Raw genomic sequence first — 16,465 nt, forward strand, 5'->3', positions numbered from 1 at the left:
TACAAAGTTTCAGGGAGAGCATAAGGGAACAATTGACAGGAATGGGGGAAAGAAATACAGTAGAAGAAGAATGGGTAGCTTTGAGGGATGAAGTAGTGAAGGCAGCAGAGGATCAAGTAGGTAAAAGGACAAGGGCCAGTAGAAATCCTTGGGTAACGGAAGAAATACTGAATTTAATTGATGAAAGGAGAAAATATAAAAATGCAGCAGATGAGGCAGGCAAAAAGGAATACAAACGTCTCAAAAATGAAATCGACAGGAAGTGCAAAATGGCTAAGCAGGCATGGCTAGAGGACAAATGTAACGATGTAGAGGCTTATCTCACTAGGGTTAAGATAAATACTGCCTACAGGAAAATTAAAGTGACCTTTGGAGAAAAGAGAACCACTTGTATGAATATTAAGAGCTCAGATGGAAACCCAGTTCTAAGCAAAGAAGGGAAAGCAGAAAGGTGGAAGGAGTATATAGAGCGTGTATACAAGGGCGATGTACTTGGGGACATTATGGGAATGGAAGAGGATGTAGATGAAGATGAAATGGGAGATATGATACTGTGTGAAGAGTTTGACTGAGCACTGAAAGACCTGAGTCGAAACAAGGCCCCGGGAGTAGACAACATTCCATTAGAACTACTGACGGCCTTGGGAGCACCAGTCCTGACAAAACTCTACCATCTGGTGAGCAAAATGTATGAGACAGGCGAAATACCCTCAGACTTCAAGAAGAATATAATAATTCCAATCCCAAAGGAAGCAGGTGTCGACAGATGTGAAAATTACTATCAGTTTAATAAGGCACGGCTGCAAAATACTAACGCGAGTTCTTTACAGATGAATGGAAAAACTGGTAGAAGTTGACCTTGGGGAAGATCAGTTTGGATTCTGTAGAAATGTTGGAACACGTGAGGCAATACTGAACCTTCGACTTATCTTAGAAGCTAGATTAAGGAAAGGCAAACCTATGTTTCTAGCATTTGTAGACTTAGAGAAAGCTTTTGACAATGTTGACTGGAATACTCTCTTTCAAATTCTGAAGGTGGCAGGGGTAAAATACAGGGAGTGAAAGGCTATTTACAATTTGTACAGAAACCAGATGGCAGTTATAAGAGTCAAGGGACATGAAAGGCAAGCAGTGGTTGGGAAGAGAGTGAGACAGGGTTGTAGCCTCTCCCCAATGTTATTCAATCTGTATATTGAGCAAGCAGTGAAGGAAACAAAAGAAAAATTTGGAGTAGGTATTAAAATCCATGGAGAAGAAATAAAAACTTTGAGGTTCACCAATGACATTGTAATTCTGTCAGAGACAGCAAAGGACTTAGAAGAGCAGTTGAACAGAATGGATAGTGTCTTGAAAGGAGAATATAAGATGAACATGAACAAAACCAAAACAAGGATAATGGAATGTAGTCGAATTAAGTCGGGTGATGCTGAGGGAATTAGATTAGGAAATGAGACACTTAAAGTAGTAAAGGAGTTTTGCTATTTGGGGAGCAAAATAACTGATGATGGTTGAAGTAGAGGGGGTATAAAATGTAGACTGGCAATGACAAGGAAAGCGTTTCTGAAGAAGAGAAATTTGTTAACGTCGAGTATAGATTTAAGTGTCAGGAAGTCATTTCTGAAAGTATTTGTATGGAGTGTAGCCATGTATGGGCGATAACTAGTTTGGACAAGAGGCGAATAGAAGCTTTCAAAATGTGTTGCTACAGAAGAATACTGAAGATTAGATGGGTAGATCATATAACTAATGAGGAGGTATTGAATAGGATTGGGGAGAAGAGAAGTTTGTGGTGCAACTTGACTAGAAGAAGGGATCGGTTGGTAGGACATGTTCTGAGGCATCAAGGGATCACCAATATAGTATTGGAGGGCAGTGTGGAGGGTAAAAATCGTAGAGGGAGACCAAGAGATGAATACACTAAACAGATTCAGAAGGATGTACGTTGCAGTAGGTACTGGGAGATGAAGAAGCTTGCATAGGATAGAGTAGCATGGAGAGCTGCATCAAACCAGTCTCAGGACTAAAGACCACATCAACAACAACAACAACAACATACTGATTCCAATATGATCTGCTATAACAATGCTTCTACAACGTAAAGAAATTCCTTGAAACATAAAAATTTGAACTCTAAGTAACTTAAACAGAAACTAAACATAACAAATCAAAATAAAGATATAACTTTCTAAAACATATGCAAACATACAGTAAAAAAATGAAATAACTGTGTGTCACCTGTGTACAAATGTATTGTTCAACTGTAGGTGATACTGACTGTATGTTGCTGACGAATGTAGTGTAACAATATTATCAAAATGATAGTTGCTACTCACCATATAGTGGAGATGATGAGTTGCAGACAGGCACAATGAAAAGACTGACACACACACACACACACACACACTCCATAAGCCTCATACGGCCAACACAGTCGCAGCACTCCTGCAGAAATTCAAATGGGAGGTTCTCAGCCACCCTCCTTACAGTCCGGACCTCTCTCCCTGTGATTACGCCATTTTTGACCCCCTTAAAAAGGCTCTGAGGGGCAACGATTAAACTCGGACAATGACGTCCATTACGTCCAGCTGTACATGCAGAACTGGTTCACATTGCAGCCCCAGGAATTTTAGGAGACAGCCATTGAGCACTTTGTGTCACAGTGGGACAAGCATCTCCACAGCTATGGTCAATACTCCTAACATACAGGTACTGTTCTCTGTAATTATGCACCTGGCTTATTTCGTTTTGAATACCTCTTACATTGGCTGCCTCTACTATTGAATAGTTTTATCATATGTTTGCATTATTTCACTATGTTGAAAGATTGTCATAACATACTTTTTACCGTTGTCTGGTAAGGCAAAGTTATGTTCAAAGTTTATGGAATTTGGAAACTTGCATTAAAAAGGCACATATCACAAGCTAGTATTGAGGAGAAGACTGCCACATTGTTTTGAAGAAGTCTGAAGAAATATGATACCACACTCCACTGGACAGAACTACCTATTGTTCAATTGCTGCTGAGCAAGAACAACCAAGCACTGCACTATGCGACTGGTCTCCAAGTGGACACTGGCGATGTAATTCAGTGTCTTTAATTATACTTGAGCAATGCAACATCTTTTGTTTCTTCTTGAAACATAATGAAGACCACTGACTGTCTCATACACAACACAATTGACTGGTCCCTGGCTGATAGTCAAATTAACGCAACCTTTATTCCACCACACTTCCTTCCTGTCTTGACTGTTGCAATAGATAAATAATTTTAATTTAGCCAATATATTCCGGATCAGAAAGGAACTTGTAGTCAGGTACCAATCACAATCTAGTGTGGTTTCCATCAATAGTGATAAAGGTGTTAAGTCACAAATATGCTGGTTTACTAACAGAGGACACTCAATAAGACACATTTTCACATTCTAACATTTAATGAAACACATCATTAAGATTGACACCTCCATCACTTAATACACACATGAGTGTGTACACCTTACACAATAGTGAGCTCACAGTCACTACTGTGGCTTAAACAATACACCTCGCAGCCTCTAATGGGCTGTATACTATTACATCAAAAGAGTCAGCTATGTGTACTGGGCCCCATACCCCATTCTCATTTTGCTTCTGTGTTCCAATTGTAATTTCACTCCACATACATACTGAGTGGACTTCTATTCACCCATTGCTTTATCCTGGGATCTGGATTTCAATTCTCTGGTCAACTGAAAGAAACTTTTTATGCCACTACTGAAGGACTCTTGTTATCCATTCTGGAACTTAAGTTCTCTCTCAGTACACGTCATGTCTTATCAGTTCTTTCACATGCTAGCAACACAGATTTGCTCGCATCCTTGGATTCGTAAATGGCACAGGAGCAGCAAATCACTAAATTCAGTTCCTGCCCCTATTACAGCATTCCACTAGCACAATATTTGACTTTACATAACTGTTTCCATTGTGACTTCTGTCCTGCTTGCTATTCTGATACTGAGCATGACTATATATTCTTGTTTCGCATGCAAATTATGTAGCAGGATGCATACAGCTAGTCATGTACCTTTGCTTTCTTCCAGTGGATGCTACTGAGGTTAACTACAAAAGTTATTTTTCTATTGTTATGAACTGTAATTTTGTATAGTATTGTTTTCTATAACTAAAACTATTATTTTGTATTTGTCTTACGAATTACTTACTCTTGTGACTATTTCAAACAACATTTTTTTGTTGCACTTATTTGTTCATTTGATGTTTTATTGTCACAAGTAATTTTTACAATCTTTCTGATCAGTTTAAATGAACTTAATTACCTTGCTGTTGTGATCATAGAAATTGGTGTCAAAGGACTCACTCCTCAGACATTTATTCTAAATGTTACTATTTATCTATAAGATACATTAATGTGATGAGAAGTGTCATGACTTGTAACTGTCATTTTATACTTTTGTCAGTACACCCTATTTAGTTTTGCACATCATTCTGGTTGATGCTCAGAAAGATCTAGTCAAGTAGACGATTTGGTGGCTTCCACACATTGATATATTTTCTGTTTGCAACTTTCCTTCAGTCATGTAAAAAGTTACTATGGTATTTAGAGGACATAATTGGTGGTGCTAATGAACTCAAAATAAATTTTACTTACAATGTTTCCATCCTGTCGAAACCGTTGTATTTCAAAATTCTGTTCTATAATTTTGATCTGCCTTATTATCGGGTTGGCAACCATTTGGTGCCATCCCAGTGGTTACTTGGATGCCTTATGGACATTAGACACTGCATTCCCACATTGTCTTAAAAATCCAACTGCAGTCTGATGAAGTGGTATTTCAGCACCTATTCTACAATAATCACAATGGATCCATTACCTCCTCTAATAACATTTGAAGTGAATCATTCACTTCCTTCCTTTATCTTTAAAAACTGCCCTGCAAACATCTACTCATTATTCTTACATTATGTTCTAATCTTTGCAATCCAATCATCAGCAAAGCTACCCTGTCAATCAAACCATGGAGCAAGATCACCTGACTTGTGGTACTGATGGCTCTCAGAGCCACAGCAAAAAACAACCCTTTCTTCTGTTATAAGCTGTTGCTTAGTTTCTCCGAGATGTGTCTGGGGCTACTGGAGCCACCTTCGCTCATCACTCCGGAAAGCCTCACCATGTAATACCTCCCCCCCCCCCTTTCCAAATAGCCAAATAAATTGAAACTGTTTTCCTTTCTGAACATGAGTACCATATATTAATTACAATCCTACATTGTTTTTTCAATCCTGACAACACCTCTCAAGAGGGCGTGTGGGAATAGTGTTCCTTCCTGTCTGAGATCAGAACCTATCTTATTGGGCCTGTGGAGGCATTTCTCTATCCTAAAAGACCCACATGTGAATGCCACACATACTCTGTCAGCCTAGCAGCTGCATCCTGCAAGTAGTGTACATAAAAGTGCACACAAATGTTCAATGTTAAAAGAAGTCTGTGATATCTCAGGTTCTGTTGGAGCGCATGCTTAATGATGTTCTTCTGGGTGTTCTGCCAAGTTGTTTCTATTTCACACATTACATTTTGACAAGCAACCCAATTCTTCAGTTGCTGCAAGTTTAGATGTTATGCGCACTTGCTGCCTGCAGTCCAACCAAGGGCGTAGTAGGTGTCGATTACACAGAGCAGAGCACAAATATTGTGCATAAAATTGAAACAACTCAGCTGAGCACCATTAAACAAGAAGGCCAGAATGACAAAATTTGTTCAAAAAGATTTAGAACACTTAAACACTGATCTCAGTGCAATCAACATGCACAAAGCACCGAGCGGGGTGGCGCAGTGGTTAGACACTGGACTTGCATTCGGGAGGACGACGGTTCAATCCCGCGTCCGGCCATCCTGATTTAGGTTTTCCGTGATTTCCCTAAATCACTCCAGGCAAATGCCGGGATGGTTCCTCTGAAAGGGCACGGCCGACTTCCTTCCCAATCCTTCCCTAATCCGATGAGACCGATGACCACGCTGTCTGGTCTCCTTCCCCAAACCAACCAACCAACCAACATGCACAAAAGTTTCATCAGAACATTATACTCTCTCCTAAATGTAAATACATAAATAAATAAATAATAATAATAAGTGTCAGGGATACTTACAGAAAAATACTACAACATTCTGATTATCTTGGAGGATTTTCTCAAGCATACGGGTATTAACTTCTTCAATGCGCCCAGGTATTTCAAGTGTGTCCTCATCAGTAAGCCATGCAAGAACTTCATCTTCATCATCCAGATCACCTACAAAAATAAAATCAAAAATTCTAAGCACACTATTCCAACATCACCCTTATTATGTATCATTTATAACATGCATGTATGAAAACTAAAATGTTAATCTTTGCAAAAAGATATGCCCTCATTCAATTAAATGAAAATATTTAAGTATAACCAATATCACATTGAAAACATTTATTTTCTTCTCTTAGCACAATAAACATATTATGCAAGTCTCTCTTCAGTTCCAGTGGTGGATATAATGCTCCAAATTTAACAAGCCACTAAACAAATAATAGTCCTCTGATGAGAACTTAAAGAGTTTCATTTTTTTTGAACCTGTAATCTTCCCTCAAGATTACAGGCAGATTATTTTAGATTTATACCCTCTGTCACCAATTCAACAATGTCAAAATAAAAGATAAATAAGAAGACCCTTGCAACTGAAATCAGGAAGAAACTGGACATTATGAGAGATGAAATGTTATGCAAACCTGTGTGACGGTGTGCTTTTAAATCACTGTCTGTACTTTTTATTGTAGCATGTTAGTATCCATCTAAACTTTCATATCCATATGAACTTTCCACTTCACATTTCACAAGGCATTAACAGCTGGAAAACTGGTGTAATTTACTACTGTGATAGATAACACTATGAGCAATGTACTTCTCATTATATACATGATTCAAGTATGAGCATTCAGTTACCTAATTAGTATGGTTCTGTATATCTTACTCTGGCATTAACTACAGATATATAATCAAAAAGGTGTTAAAATGCTTCTTGTGTGATTGACTAGCACGGAATGAAAGCAAAGGAATATTTCTAGCTTTGAATTTGAATGGAAGAAAAGTGAAAAAATACAGAATGCATACTTCCTACTTGCAACCTACAACTGTCTCTTTAAGGAAGCTGGCAAAAAGGATGACAGAATTTACAAAATGTATTTCTTCCCAGAAGATGGCCCACTGTCTGAAGTGAACGCTGAACTACTTTTCTAGTGTCAACGGTTGTTATTTTCTCTGCACAGATAGGTATTCTAGGGGATTCCTTAGAATAAAACTCATGGCATAACTGCCATTTGAAATATGAGGTATACTATTTTAAGCATTTATTTACTTACTTGTCATTTTTTCATAACTTTCACAAGTAGTCTGTACCCTTTATTATAGAGTGCAGTGTAAATTATGTTTACTACAGGATATTAATATAATTGTGCAGATAAAAACTGTTACAACTTTTTTACATTAAAAGCCTTTCTGGTCCAAAAATGTGCATTCAGATGACCGAGAACAATTACAAAATAGAAATGGATGTATTAAAAATGCATATAAGCTTTTAGTTTTATTCTGCACAACAGAGATCATGGTTACATGTATGAAACATTATGGTAACTGTTCCAATTAAGCATTTAAAATGGTATTTACCTTTGTAAATCATAGGGTCCTTATTACGGAAAAAGACAAGGCTAGGGAATGTCTTAATTCCATTTTTCTTTGCAATGCTAAGATCCTCAGTTGTGACAAATATAATACCAGCTTCATCCAGTTCATCATCAATATTTTCCAACTCGTCCAGTATGTTATCACATTCTTCTCCTTCTTCACATTTACCACCTGAAAATAATAATTTGTTCATTTTACATTGGCATTTGTAGAATAGCCTAAAATTTACGCATGTCAGAAAAATAATGATTTTTCAAATGTCAGTGTAAATGTCCGGTATAACAGACAAAGACGTAAAAGTCATTCTAGAAAAATGGTATACCTAGGGAGAGATGAAGGCAGAAAGGAGAAAAAAGATTAGATATGATACACTGTTGCTGGAGGGAAGGAAAAAAAATCAAATCTTGGATTTGTGCAGAGCTAAAGTAGGACTACATTAAAAAATGTGCGTTTTTGAGATTAAAAACCACAGTCTTTTACTGCCAAACCAAGACATTTTCTCTTCACCCACACCGTCCTTGGGTGTCATCGAAATCTGCTACCTGGGGTAGGAACCAGTGTATGGCAGCTGTTAATCTCTCTCTGTCACAGTAAAAATATTGTGCAGACAGGAGTTTCTATAAGTGCAAAAAATAGACAGAAAGTGGAGAGGGTAAAGTCAGTACTCCAAGATATAAGGTCAAGCATTTTTCAGTAATATCTGAAAATGTAGTGTACTGAACCATAAATGGGAAGGCATTGTTGAGGATCAGCACAACACCTACTACAGTAAGTACCCCACACATGCTGATTAGCTTTTCTCAGTTTTCCAGCATCAGGATGTCTGCAGAAAATTGCTGCTAAATTCTAGCACAGTAAGGTAGTAGTTCCGTTTCTGTATGAGATCATCATTAGTAAGGGGTGGCCATACACTAAACTTTTTGTTTGACATTAAACAACTTCAGAAAACAGCCTGCACTCACAGCACACTATTTGTTTCTTCATGGCATTCAAACCAAATACTATAAATCAATCAAACTACATCAAATGGCATTCCAGCCTGAGATGCTAGAGTTGGCAGTCATGTGCACATGAGGTGTGCTTTCTTGTATGTATGAATGGTGTGTATGTCTCTTACTGATGAAGGCTGTGGCCGAAAGCTTTATTAAGTGTCTTTTAATTGTGCCTGTCTACAACTTAACATGCCATCTTTACAGTAAGTAGCAATCTGTCTCATCCTGTGTTGTCAAATACTAGAAAAATATGACAATGAATTTCAATTGGAGATACATTATGTCTACTTGGAAACCTCACAAGAGATCTAACCTCATAGACTATGGGAGTTTAAATTCATGTCACTATTCACAGTTACAAAAACAATAATACTTCAAACAATCTGGAAGTTACACATGTCACAGATTGTAGATATGATCTACATTTCATACACAGGCAGACTAACTCTTAACAGTAAGTGACCTGCCTTTATATAATGGTATGGAAACTTGCTTTATTTGCAACCATTGTGAAATACTTCTGCAGCCGAGTGCAGTGAACATTGTGTAGGCCTATACACTAGTGTACAGACACACTTACCATGAAGCTTAGTTCAGCATAAACACTTGACAATACACTTGTTAGTAACTACAAAAACTGAGTAGATTTTGTACTTCTTCTGCAGTGTTATCATGATGGTAATATAAAATTAAAAACAACAAATGAAATTTCACTTGACAGTGTTTAAATCTAGTGGATTGAAAATGTACATCTAATTGAAATATAAATAAAATATTTCTTTATATCGTTCCTGAGCTTAAGCATTTTGAGGAAATTTATGGGTATCTTGTGAACTTTAGCTCTTCAATCGTGTTCACCTACTGTACAGTAATTTTCCCAAAACTTCTCCTTTTACTTTCTACACTTCTCTATTTATGTTGTTACTAAGAGACTTGTGCTGCTTTAGCCTACTTGAGTTTCTATTTTTTATTTCCTTTCAGTCTTTCATTTTACACTAACTGCTGATTTTTTATTCTCTCTTACTTCTATGCTTACATTTCCCAATTCTTCCTTTGCCAATACATTCACTCTGCTCTGCATCACTTGTACTTCTTGTTCCCAGTCGTATCTATAGATATATTGGTTCTATTCTTGCAATTAGATGACATCTCTTTTTTAAATTACATGCAAAAATATACTTTAAGTTTTTTCAGCAAAAAATGGAATTCCTGAAGTTTTATTTTTACTAATGTGTATGATGTATTATACTTTCTCTACTAATCCATAGTTTTCACTTTTATCTTCAAAAATGGTGATGTTCAGAAAGATTATTGGGCACTGTTCACCAGTTTTGAACGTAGAAATGAATAACCATGCACAGCACAAAAACTTATACAAGGAGGCACAAGACTATAAGTGGCTCAGTGACCTTGAAGAGTTGTATAATCCATGAACTAAATTTTACAGAAGATACATGAAAGTCAATGTATCCCATATGAGTGACAGTCATCCACTCAATATTTAACATATTGCTTTGAAATAGCGCACTCACATAAGTAAACCCAGGGTGTACAAGGAAATATCAATAAGTTAAGAAATAAACATACACAAAATATTCAAGAAGCTTATTTTCATTCACATAGCAGTAAGGCTAAAAATTTGAAATAGTTGACTATCAGGGAAACTGCAATGATCCTGACAGACATAAAAGAAATGACCGCTCATAAAAGTCCCATTAGTTAACAACACTGGAAATGGAAAAGCAGAAAATTAGCTTGGAAACTTTCGTATCATCTACAGGGTACTTCAGAAATTTACAAGTCAATCTGCCAGTTCACTCACTGTAGCACTGATAGCAATGGGAATATGTTTACATTTGACAGCTGTCCACAGGTTAGAACTGTATGCTTTGATTGTTTCACTTGTGTAGAGGTAAATCTACACTGCATGTTTCACATTCTTAGTGACTTACCTATTAAATGCTCACTTTAACCACGTCAGGATATTTATTTTGTGGAAAGGCAATTGTGATCTTTCTGTAAGGCCCTGGAAACAGTAATGTACGTGAAGATGTACTGTTACATACAAAGATGAGCCAACACATCATGAACACCTCCTTAATACCATGTTGGTCACCTTCAGAAGACAATACAACAGCAATACTGCAAGGCATTGATTTGGCAAATCCTTGGTAGGTTCCTGGAGGTATGTGGCACCACATGTCTATGCACAGGTCACACAATACCCATAAATTACAAACTGGTGGTTTGCGGGAGCAGAACTGGCACCTGATAGTGCCCCAGACAAGCTCCATCATATTTAAATTAAGTGGCCAAGATATCAATGTGAGTTCAATATCATGATCCTAAAACCACTGTAGCACTATTCTGGCCTTGTGACAGTGACAGTTTAAACTTGATGCCATTGCTGTTGGGAAGACATCAAACATGAAAGAACACAGGCAGTCCGTAATAAAGTTCACGGCCAGTGAAGACATTAAGCACGATGGGTACAGGTGGTCAGCAATAATGTTCAAGTGGTCCATAGCTGCCATGGTGTCTTTTATTACAATGACAAACCATATGGAAGACTGGATGAATGTTTGCCACAGCATAATACTGTCCCCACTGGCCTTCGACTGTGGTGTGGTACATGTTTCAAATAGCTTTTCACCTGGATAATTGCCTATTTATGCACAACCACTGACCTGGCCATGTAACATATTTTCACTGATCCACAGGTCAATCTTGATGGTCCTGTATCCGCTGCAATTGTAACTGACCATGTCATCAGGTCAGCATGGGAATATGTTGGGGTCATTTGCTGAGGAGCGCCGTGTTCAACAATGTGTGCTGAACAACATGGTCCAAAACACTTTTGCCTGCACCAACACTTCCTCTGTCATAGATCTGCCACAGATAACCACATATCATGATTTAGGGAGTGGGCAAGCCTTCAATCCCCACATTCTGTAAGGAGGCATGGAATCCAACACCTTATGGTCTGTTTGTTTTTCACCATACTTCAATCACTTTTCATAGGTGCCCCATTAGGTGGATGTTGTAGCCTGTTATAAGTAACTGCTCACGCAGAACTGACCACACAGGAGTGAGGTCTATGTCTTCAGCACCTCCTATGCATTGTGCAGCTTCTTGTAGTCATCTTGTTAAAAATGCACTGCCTGATAGCTGTGATAACAGATGGCTATGTAGAGTAGGACCAGTTTCACAGTCTATGCATTCCTCCAAGAAGTAAAAATGTCTAACTACAGTCCAGTAGTGTCTGAAAGGTTGGAATAAATCTTGCAAGTATATGAACTAGAGGGGGATATTTTGAACATTTGCTATCAGTTTTTGACTGAAGATGTTTGAACGAGTTCTTTCATTAAAACAAATGAAGAAATTGTGTATGTTTCTCATTATAGCCATTTTTATTTTTTGATGTGGTGAATTCGATCCCTCCCCCCCTCTTCACAAAGCTTGTTAGGGTTCTTCTTTAACACTCTGAGCATCATGCTGTTTACAGAGATTTTCCTGGAACTTAAATGTTCAAACAGATTTCAGGCTTGCAACCAGTCGTCATATGTACACAGAAATTCATCTTTGAGCATATTGAGGGATTACATTATTTTCATGTCTTTTACTCAATTTGATTGAAGTAATTGAAGATTAACAAATGTGTGTTGAAAGATATACGTTCTCTGTAGTTGTTGGATTCCACACAAAGCATTCGTCTACATGCAGACGGTAAACTTCCTAAAACCAACCTAAATTTTGGGGTGTAATCGAAGCGTGGGACTGAACTATACTAGTTCTCGTTCTCCGGTTTGAGAAACTGCTGAACAGTCCTGCAAATGTACTGCTGAATTTTGTAATTATAGCCATGCATGCAGAGTGATCTTGCCACTCTGTCTGATTTAAGAAGGTGTTGACTCCTTGGAATGATTCTTTTTAAAATTTGACAAAAATTTCATGCAGTTTTGTTTTACACTTCTAATGCAGAAAGTTGTACACTTTATTTTCGAGTAATGCAATCTGGTAAAAAATCCTATGTATTCTTGAGCAAGCTGGCACAGATCTAGGCTGCACATGGACAAAAAGTATATGACTGCACTGATAAGGTTATGGAAGGGGGTTAGGGGAGGAGGGGAGGGGGAAGGGAGTGTCCTTCTGGGAATTAATGATGGTTGTTAGCCATATATTAAAGCCATGTTTATGTTGTGCTGGTGAGCAAGATGAGGAGTGTCCAGGGAACCAGTGACTGGTTTCTTGTGCTGGATGTTGTACCTATCTTTTATGGGGGCAATATGGTGCAGTACCAGGAATGACAGAAAAAAAGTTAAGATACACAATTTTGGCACTGTTTTGCAAGGGTTCATGTCAATCATCATTGTAGAATGGTGCCCAAACCACTGTAAAATATAGGAAATAGTATAATTTATTCCAAAATGCATTACAAACAAACAAACGAAAAGAGTGTAGTGATTGTGAAGTCCACAATCTTCCTCATGATGCTCAGCACAATGATGGCAGAATAGTCTTCGCCTGCAATTTATCATAACCACAGACAATTCTATAAATGCATGAGATTTCTGCCATTACTAAAAAAATGTGTGTTCCGTATTCCAGAAGAGGGCAAGTGCAACTAGCCAATCACTCATGCATCTATCTCCCCACTTCTTCACCTTCCAATTTAAAGTTGTCATTATCACTTTCAGTTTGTCTCTAATTTGACTGAAATAAGGTATCTGTCACGCTGCAAGAAGAAAGTTAAACAGCTTGTGGTTAACAAAGATGAGAATTACCCAAATGGAAGAACGAAAACAATCTGAGAAGAGAGGGAAGACAAATCAGTGAGCTAGGGTCTAATGGAGGACAAAATCGAAAGAGAAAATATGATGCAATGGGTGGATGTAAAATGGTAGCATGAAGTCACTTGTTTCCCCCTTTGTGCTTGTATGACTAACTGATAAGCAAATCCAATAACAGTTAAATGCATCAGTACATGATATTTTGTGCCATAGACACAAATCTGAAACATCTTTTATATACATGACTATGATCTTGAAATATATTTTCATGGCATGGACATGAACATATTGAATTATTCCCAGAACTTCTCAATACTTCAACTAAAATATCACATTTTATGCATGATGGCTGGAAGTTTTCATTAAAACTGAAAGAAAAGATAACTTAAAAATTACAGTGTAAAAATGCACTTGCAAACCCAAAAGGGACCACATTTTTAAAACATAACTTCTACACATACCTAAAACGTCAGTGGTAAAGAATACTTACTAAAGTAAACTACGACATATTCGTGCTCTTCAATGAGATCAGTCAATATTTCATCAGTAACTTCCTCAATTGTGGCTGTATTCTTTTGCTCAATTAGCCAGGCCAAAACCTCTTCTTCATTCAAGAGATCTCCTGTGTTCATAAAAGTAAAAATACATTTTAACACAAACAAACAAGAACATAATCTGCTGCAGATTAAAAAAAAAAGCAAACATGATATCCACAATTAAAAGCTTAAGGAATTGATTATAAATGAGTAATGAAAAAATTGAGCAATTGAAAACTGCATCAGTGATCCTTAACCATAATGAGACAACAGATGAGAATGGAACTTCTTTGAAAAAAGTTTTACATTACTGTTATTCCTGGTCAGGAGTACTGGTACATCGAAAAGTTTTAAAAAATTTAATTTTACATAATGTAAATGTAAATTACAGTGAAAATCAATGAACCTGAAATCAAAAAGTTGTTTAGTTGAGTAGATAAAAAATCTACTCACCAAGTGACGGCAGAAAATAACTTAAAAGAGGGTTGTAATAAGTCACGCTTTCGGAGCCAGTAGCTCCTTCTTCAAGTAGAACGGGTGAAGAGGAAGGTGTTACCACCAGAAACTGCAATGTTTAGCTTCTGCCTGAAAGAGCCACTGGGTCCAAAAGCTTGCCTAATTATGACCCTCTTTTATATGTGTGTTCTGCTGCCACTCGGTGAGTAGGTTTTTTATCCATCCAATTAAATTATTTTGCCAAAAATATATTGTTTTCATTTTTATACAAATGAAGTTGAACGCACAATTGGATTCCAGTCTACTATCATAGTGCCACAACCACTTTATGGGCAAATCTGTGAAAATATGTAAAGGAGTAGTGAAGCAGCCACTGTTAGTTGGCAAGTGTGTGATGTTGTCATTTTGGTTATAGCCACTCATCTGTTGAATTACAGCAAAATGGGCGAGATTCACTTGGGTGAAACCTGTCAGCACAACAATAATGTGCAGTTCTTGCAGTACAGGCAATGGGATTTCTCCTCTAGTGGATTTCAGTGGTGTTGCAGAGTACGTAATTGGAAACAGCACATTGACATAATACACACGCTGCAATCATTTTTGTACCAGTTTCGCCTGCAGCCTAGCAGTCTACCAAGACATGGAGGCTACATCAGAAGAGGAGATCACATCGAGCCACCAGCAGTAGCCATGAGTGAGTCTCCACTGCAGTACCAGCTTCCTGCACTTTTTCCTCCTAGCAGACTTGCCACAGTGCTACAGGCATTCCAGGTCCACTCCAGCAACACACTGCCCGAAGGGGCAGTGTTTGCATCCCATGCATGGCAGGCACCTTCTGCCACTGCATGCACTCCGAAAACCACTGGGATACTCTCATCCACCACAGAGTTAGCTATCACAGAAAATCCCTCAATCATCTCTGTATGCCACTGAGTCAGGTGTTTGTGGTGCGACTCACGTAATGGGGTCACATGCCAGAACTTAGCGCAGACATCAGAAGAGTGGGGCACGTATGTTGAAGCCAGCTTGCTGGACAGTGGCTGTCACCTTGTGGACCAACCAGCTTTTTTCATGTGGAATGGGGGCATGGTTGCATCCCCCCATCATAGCAGCATCAATTTATGAGTGGAAAATAAACACGAATTTTGACAGTTGCATCTCTCTGGGCCTTCACCAGCCTGCTACCCTGCCTCAGCCCTCTGCAGCCTCCATCCTAAAATCATAGCCAACATCAAAGCCCCAGGGTTGGCTATAATTGGTGTCAAAAGTGGACATACTGGAGAAGGATTCATGCACAGATGGGGCTGTTGATAAAATATCAATATATTGATATTTCCTCCAAAAGATATTGATATATATTGGCAATATTTTCCCCCCGATATGTCAATATCAAAATTTTTCACAATTTTCAGTAAATATTTGAAGTTGGTCTTTCGAAGTAGTAGATAATTTTACTGTGTGAAGGAATCTTACTACTTTTTCAGCTTTCATCATGTCCAATCTCTCTTTCTGAGTGGTGGAGAGGGGGGGGGGGGGGGAGGAGGGATTTTGGTGGTGTCAATGGAATAACAATGTTTCAGATGTGAAGAAATAAAACAGCAGTTGCGTTAAAAAACAATTCTGCAACTAGTGTGATACTTCTTCACACTGGCACTCTTCAAAAACAGTTGCTGAAAATGATGCAAAAATCTGAATGACAAGACTGGTCTTTATGGTCAGGGTACACTTGTGAGGGGAAATGCTGATGTAATCAGCGCTCAGCGTTACCAACAGAAACTGCAACATTTAGCTTCACCACGTAGTTTCTACACTACAACTGCTATGTCACTGGTGTTAGCAGAAATGAAAAAAACAGGGAAGTCGACATGAAGTATTCCAGACAAATCCAATATGCGACGAAACCAAATGATGGACCCATGAGACACCTTTTGTTGTGCTGCTTACACGCAGTTAGCATTTTTAGCAAAATGGTTATTGCCAAGTGTGTATG

The 16,465-nt window shown here is 38.1% G+C and overlaps 1 protein-coding gene across 3 annotated transcripts in view; it reads right to left on the reverse strand.

Annotated features, from left to right (window-relative positions):
• Positions 1-16,465, reverse strand: part of LOC124612943 — a 453,322-nt gene that overhangs the window by 227,422 nt on the left and 209,435 nt on the right. For all 3 annotated transcript variants that reach the window (XM_047141447.1, XM_047141449.1, XM_047141446.1), the window contains 3 exons: positions 13,974-14,105; positions 7,684-7,872; positions 6,139-6,279 (listed from right to left, as the gene is read on the reverse strand). In XM_047141447.1, the coding sequence (XP_046997403.1) occupies positions 6,139-6,279; positions 7,684-7,872; positions 13,974-14,105 (462 nt within the window). The remainder of the gene's footprint in view (positions 1-6,138; positions 6,280-7,683; positions 7,873-13,973; positions 14,106-16,465) is intronic.

The sequence above is a fragment of the Schistocerca americana genome, chromosome 4 (genome assembly GCF_021461395.2).
Source record: "Schistocerca americana isolate TAMUIC-IGC-003095 chromosome 4, iqSchAmer2.1, whole genome shotgun sequence".
In the NCBI taxonomy this organism is placed as follows: Eukaryota; Metazoa; Arthropoda; class Insecta; order Orthoptera; family Acrididae; genus Schistocerca; species Schistocerca americana.